The sequence below is a fragment of the Anomaloglossus baeobatrachus genome, chromosome 3 (assembly GCF_048569485.1).
Source record: "Anomaloglossus baeobatrachus isolate aAnoBae1 chromosome 3, aAnoBae1.hap1, whole genome shotgun sequence".
NCBI lineage: Eukaryota > Metazoa > Chordata > Amphibia > Anura > Aromobatidae > Anomaloglossus > Anomaloglossus baeobatrachus.
Genome location: NC_134355.1, coordinates 571,238,561 through 571,244,881, shown reverse-complemented (window position 1 = coordinate 571,244,881; position 6,321 = coordinate 571,238,561). Strand labels below are relative to the sequence as shown.

The 6,321-nt window shown below is 47.3% G+C and overlaps 1 protein-coding gene across 1 annotated transcript; it reads right to left on the bottom strand.

Moving 5' to 3' along the window:
* Positions 1-425: 425 nt before the first annotated feature.
* On the bottom strand, positions 426-6,085 carry MRPL44 (mitochondrial ribosomal protein L44). The gene is made up of 4 exons (XM_075338684.1): positions 5,835-6,085; positions 2,869-3,337; positions 2,603-2,781; positions 426-820 (listed from the first exon to the last, which is right to left on the bottom strand). Exons 1-4 carry the CDS (start codon positions 5,981-5,983, stop codon positions 649-651), a joined length of 969 nt encoding a protein of 322 aa, XP_075194799.1. The 5' UTR covers positions 5,984-6,085; the 3' UTR covers positions 426-648.
* Positions 6,086-6,321: the final 236 nt, after the last annotated feature.

Below are 6,321 nucleotides of genomic sequence, written 5' to 3'. Positions count from 1 at the left end.
AGATCGCTAATGAGGTCACTGCTGCGTCACAAAAACCGTGACTCAGCAGCGATCTCAGCAGCGATCTCGCGGTGTGTGAAGCACCCCTAACTTTGCACTGATTGCAGATTGTTGGGGGAGTGATAAGACATACTGTGTTTAAATATGCCCAATCCTTTGTTTCTGTTGCAATTTAACGTCTATGCTGGATCTCTAACAGCAGCATACCCTCATCATCTCCATTTAAATACTCGAGAAATTACTTTTAAATTCTGTCTGGCCTTTTCCAACCACATCTGAATAACCACCCTGTAGTAGTGTTACATACAAACATACCTGCAGCAGGCAAAATATAACAAAAACTAGCTTTCTAATAGGTCAGATTAATTCTGATCATAGAACTGAAATTAATCTTCAATGTATATTATATTATAATAAGAGGCAGATATAATTAATGGTTTATTCGCTTTTTTTTTTCCTGATATTATGAATACTAAACCCGAGTGAAACTCCTGCAGGAGAGGTCAGTGTAGTCCCAATGGTGCAGGGTCCCACTGTCTGCATATTTGGGGAAGGACGACATATTTCTGGAATTGTTTGCTCCTTTTATCGCTCATATAATAGTCATGTGTAAAGTCCATCCACATAGTGTGTGTGTACACCGGGGACTTATGATGTAAGTGCGGCCTGCTTATCACGGATGTCACGTTTGTAAGGGGAATAATTCCAAGGACGCCTGTTTTCTGCAAATCCAAACATCTTTCTCAGGGCCACGCGGGCCGCCTCCTCCTCTGCAGCAATGACCGTCTCCCCCGGACCCTCAGAAATCAGCTTCTTATCACTGTTGGAAACAAGAAATGTCAACTGTCATACACATAATGTATTCAAGAACAAGCTCTGCTTTATGGGGCTTTTTTCCAGCGCAGCTTAGATCTGGCACCATCCAACTGCTACATAAATGAGTACACGGGATTTCAAATATTCTTACTCACATTTTGGGACTGGAAACCATTTTCGAGGGTTTACTGAAGCAAGATTACAAGTAGTCAAATAAAAATGTCTTATAAATGTATTTTAGCAACAGACAGAAGAGTATGAGAGCAGGATCAGAGGCAGACAGAAGAGTATGAGGGCAGGATCAGAGGCAGACAGGGGCATATGAGGGCAGGATCAGAGGCAGACAGAGGAGTATGAGGGCGGGATCAGAGGCAGACAGGGGCATATGAGGGCAGGATCAGAGTCAGACAGAAGAGTATGAGGGCGGGATCAGAGGCAGACAGAGGAGTATGAGGGCGGGATCAGAGGCAGACAGGAGTATGAGGGCGGGATCAGAGGCAGACAGGGGAGTATGATGGCAGGATCAGAGGCAGACAGAGGAGTATGATGGCAGGATCAGAGGCAGACAGAGGAGTATGATGGCAGGATCAGAGGCAGACAGAGGAGTATGAGGGCGGGATCAGAGGCAGACAGAGGAGTATGATGGCAGGATCAGAGGCAGACAGGGGAGTATGAGGGCAGGATCAGAGGCAGACAGGGGAGTATGATGGCAGGATCAGAGGCAGACAGGGGAGTATGATGGCAGGATCAGAGGCAGACAGGGGAGTATGATGGCAGGATCAGAGGCAGACAGAGGAGTATGATGGCAGGATCAGAGTCAGACAGAGGAGTATGATGGCAGGATCAGAGGCAGACAGAGGAGTATGATGGCAGGATCAGAGGCAGACAGGGGAGTATGATGGCAGGATCAGAGGCAGACAGAGGAGTATGATGGCAGGATCAGAGGCAGACAGAGGAGTATGATGGCAGGATCAGAGGCAGACAGGGGAGTATGATGGCAGGATCAGAGGCAGACAGAGGAGTATGATGGCAGGATCAGAGGCAGACAGAGGAGTATGATGGCAGCATCAGAGGCAGACAGGGGAGTAGGATGGCAGGATCAGAGGCAGACGGGAGTATGAGGGCGGGATCAGAAGCAGACAGGGGAGTATGAGGGCGGGATCAGAAGCAGACAGGGGAGTATGAGGGCGGGATCAGAAGCAGACATGGGAGTATGAGGGCGGGATCAGAAGCAGACAGGGGAGTATGATGGCAGGATCAGAGGCAGACATGGGAGTATGAGGGCGGGATCAGAAGCAGACAGGGGAGTATGAGGGCGGGATCAGAAGCAGACAGGGGAGTATGAGGGCGGGATCAGAAGCAGACAGGGGAGTATGATGGCAGGATCAGAGGCAGACATGGGAGTATGAGGGCGGGATTAGGCGTAGACAGGGGGGTGTTCTGGAGTCAGACGCTCTTGACTCATTAAGTGGCACACATCTTTTAATTAATCAGGAGTGTCTGACATGTGGTGTGCCCCTCCATGAGCGCCTCGTCATTAATCTTATGCCAGCCAGCGACTGGAGTAAGATTCACGGCGTAAGGATTGCCACAGCTTGTCATGAGTTAGATGAGTGGGGGTCCCACTTCTCACTTTATTGGAGCTGGACGAAATGGGGTGAATCCACGAAAAGTTGCTAAATTTTAGCACAGCTTCGTTTTGCGTCCAAATTTTGAGATTTTTGAAAGCTTTTAAAGCTATAATTCTGGAGTAAAAGCTTTGACGAATCGAGCCTAATGTACTTACCAATAAAGTCCCACAAAGTATACAGGTAGTACGGTAGTGGCTCCAGACTGTCTTGTGATCCTGGGCTCAGGCAGAGGAATATTTCTTTGGGACAATTGCTCAACAAGTAATGACATGGGGTCCGTTACAGACCAGAGATCAAACAAATCTTTTCCAATCATCTGACTAAGTAAGAAATCCTAGAAGATGGCAACAAAAAAAAGAGACTTTGTTATAATATATTCAGAAATCCAAATACTGAACATTACAAAGGACAATACACTTACCTGCAGGAAGCGGCCTGTTGTGTCAGGACCAGAACTTTCTAACAGGGCTCCAATCACTGCTGAGAAGGTTTTCTGTAAGGTGTCAGGGGACAAGGGGCACTCCGAGCTCAACGCCAGATCTTCTACACACAGATTTTGGGCCACATGACACATAACCTCCTGGCTAGTGAGATAGTCAACCACGGCCTCCAGGCCGGCTCTAGGCAGATTGGGAAAGGCCTGCTGTAAAGTGCTGGTCAGATAGGACGCAGTAAACTCTGAACCCACTTCTGCAAGAGCCTCGTTGTCTTGTAGATTTAAAGCAGCAGTTTCACGGTCCAGGCCCAGGTCCCTCCGTCTGCTCTCCTCCTGTAGCAGGTAGGAAGGCGACACAAATGCAGTCTTTAATAGCTGAATGGAAAAGGTCTCATGCAGACGCTTGGAGAATGCAACAATCTCCGCGTGGTAATCAAAGTTTGGCTGTTGCAACCTGCAGAGGATGACAAAATAACGGGAGATTTATCACTGTAGTGGAGACACTCATTTGGCCAGCCATTGTCTTCTGTAAAACAACATCTTAAAGGGAATATTCCATGAGCAAATAACCCACTGTTTAAATCAGGTTTTCATGTTAAAGGGGTTTTCCATTACTAATGTGATCCCCTTTCTTTTATGCTAACTCTTCCTAACTAACTCTTTTCCAATATACTTTTGCTATCTACTCTGCTCCAGTAACCTTATATGCAACAGGCTCAAAAATACCTTTATTGAAGTTTTAGCTTTGATCCTTCCGGCTGCAGACCGGAATCAGACCAACTGAGCAGGGCACGTCACTATTGGGGGCGGGGCTGCCTGTCTGTGAGTGACAGCAGTCTGGACACGCATGCCCAGATCACACTTCTCTCTCCTCTCAGTGACGTGCGCTGCTCAGTTGGTCCGATTCCGATCTGCAGCTGGAAGGATCAAAGCTATATCAATATAGATATTTATGAACCAGTAAGAGATAAGCTTACAGGAGCACCATAGATAGCAAAAGTATATTGGAAAAGTGTTAGTTAGGAAAAGTTAGGATAAAAGAAAGGGGGTCACATTAGCAGAGGAAAACCTCTTTAAGTGTATTTTTCTATAAAGAAGAAAAGGGTATTTTTCCCTTCCAATTTTCCATATCCCTATCTATACTTTTTAAAAAATAAAATCTTGCAAATTTCACATTGGCCACTAGACTTTATACTAGACTCATATTTCTTGTTCTGTACATTGTCCCCACAGGCAGGATTACAATGACAGGTGACACCTTTAAACACAGCCGATCACACAGGAGCCATCCTCCACAATAGGTGGTGTCACAGCTCACCTCCTCCCCCTGCCCTAACCATGACCTTTGGCCTAGAATAGAGCATGCTCAAGAAATACTTTTTTAAACTGAACAGGGTCTGAGTTAATCTATTGCTGCTAACATCCATGTGAAGAAACAGGAATCTAATATTAGGCCTAGTAGCCTGTGGGAAAATTGTATAAATAGTCTATGAATTGTGGAAGAAAGCTGAATAAAAGGTCGGGAATACACATCACCGCTTTATTAAAGGGAATCTGTCACCAGGTTTTTGCCACCTAATCTGAGAGCAGCATAACGTACGGGCAGAGACCTCAATTCCGACAATGTGTCACTTACTGGGCTGCTTAGCGTAGTTTTGATAATCTACTGCTGAATAAAACGTGATTTTATCATTAGAGGACTACTTATCCTGCGGCAGGTAGTCCAGCATATTCATGAGCTCTGTATAATTGATAGATCTGCAGCAGAGAAAACATTGATTTTATCAAAATGACAGCAAACAGCTCAGTAAGTGACACATCACTGGAGTCAGCGTCTCCGTCTCTATATTATGCTGCTCCCAGATGGGGGAGCACAAACCTGGTGACAGATTCCCTTTAAAGACAGGGTTTTTCGAGTTCTGGAACCAACTTCTCGAGATCACTGGGAATCTCCAGCTATCGAAAACTTATTCCCTATATTAAGGATGGCAAATAACTTGCAATTTTGGAAAACCCCTTTAGTATAAATACCTGACTTAACCTCTTAGTGATCAACAATATGAATTAAAACCACCATGAGATATATATGAATAGCATCTCCCAACGGATGAACATGCTGCACCTATTGGCTATAGACTATATATAACCTCCTGCATCAATCACGATCAGTGACTGACAGGAGATCACAGGAGAGGTACAGATCAGTGACTGACAGGAGATCACAGGACGGGGCAGATCAGTGACTGACAGGAGATCACAGGATGAAAGATCAGTGACTGACAGGAGATCACAGGACGGGGCAGATCAGTGACTGACAGGAGATCACAGGATGAAAGATCAGTGACTGACAGGAGATCACAGGACGGGGCAGATCAGTGACTGACAGGAGATCACAGGACGGGGCAGATCAGTGACTGACAGGAGATCACAGGACGGGGCAGATCAGTGACTGACAGGAGATCACAGGACGGGGCAGATCAGTGACTGACAGGAGATCACAGGACGGGGCAGATCAGTGACTGACAGGAGATCACAGGACGGGGCAGATCAGTGACTGACAGGAGATCACAGGACGGGGCAGATCAGTGACTGACAGGAGATCACAGGACGGGGCAGATCAGTGACTGACAGGAGATCACAGGACGGGGCAGATCAGTGACTGACAGGAGATCACAGGACGAGAGATCAGTGACTGACAGGAGATCACAGGACGGGGACAGATCAGTGACTGACAGGAGATCACAGGACGAGGGCAGATCAGTGACAGGAGATCACAGGACGAGGGCAGATCAGTGACAGGAGATCACAGGAGAGTAGCAGATCAGTGACTGACAGAAGATCACAGGGCGGGAACAGATCAGTGACTGACAGGAGATCACAGGAGAGGAGCAGATCAGTGACTGACAGGAGATCACAGGACGGGCAGGGTCGCAGTTCCGGCGGTTTCTCACCTTGGCACCGGTTTAGTTGGACCCTCCAGCGCCGCCTTCCTCTTCAGATATCGGAGATATGGCCACAACCAGCGCTTCTTCCCCCGCACCGGAGGACAGCGGAGCCCGGTGGCCGCTACAGAGCGGAGTCCCAGCAGCAACAATGACATGATGCAGGCGGGGACGACTGACCGTGCTGCAGTGCTCGGCACCTTGTGACTTTCTGAACGGGGGACCGGTGTAACCGTTACACGCTTCCCCTGAGAACATGATGTCGCGTACAATCGTTCCGGGCAGACTTCAGCAGCTGAGCAGGAAGCAGCCGTGTCTGTGTCACTGGTGGGAGACAGATTACTGTGATCTCCTATTAGCAGGACCAGAAACAGATTTTTATGGGTCTCTTACAAAAAATGTCTCAGTGGGCCCAATGCACACACAGACATGCACATATACAGATGCATACACATACAGGCATACGTACACATCCATATTTGAAGACAAATTCACA

Excerpts from the sequence above, each read along its gene's own strand:
- MRPL44 (XM_075338684.1), bottom strand. The coding sequence starts at position 5,983 with ATGTCATTGTTGCTGCTGGGACTCCGCTCTGTAGCGGCCACCGGGCTC. Across the intron at positions 2,782-2,868 it reads CAACAGGCCGCTTCCTGCAG|GATTTCTTACTTAGTCAGAT; the intron begins GTAAGTGTATTG and ends GCCATCTTCTAG. Across the intron at positions 821-2,602 it reads TACTTTGTGGGACTTTATTG|TGATAAGAAGCTGATTTCTG; the intron begins GTAAGTACATTA and ends TGTTTCCAACAG.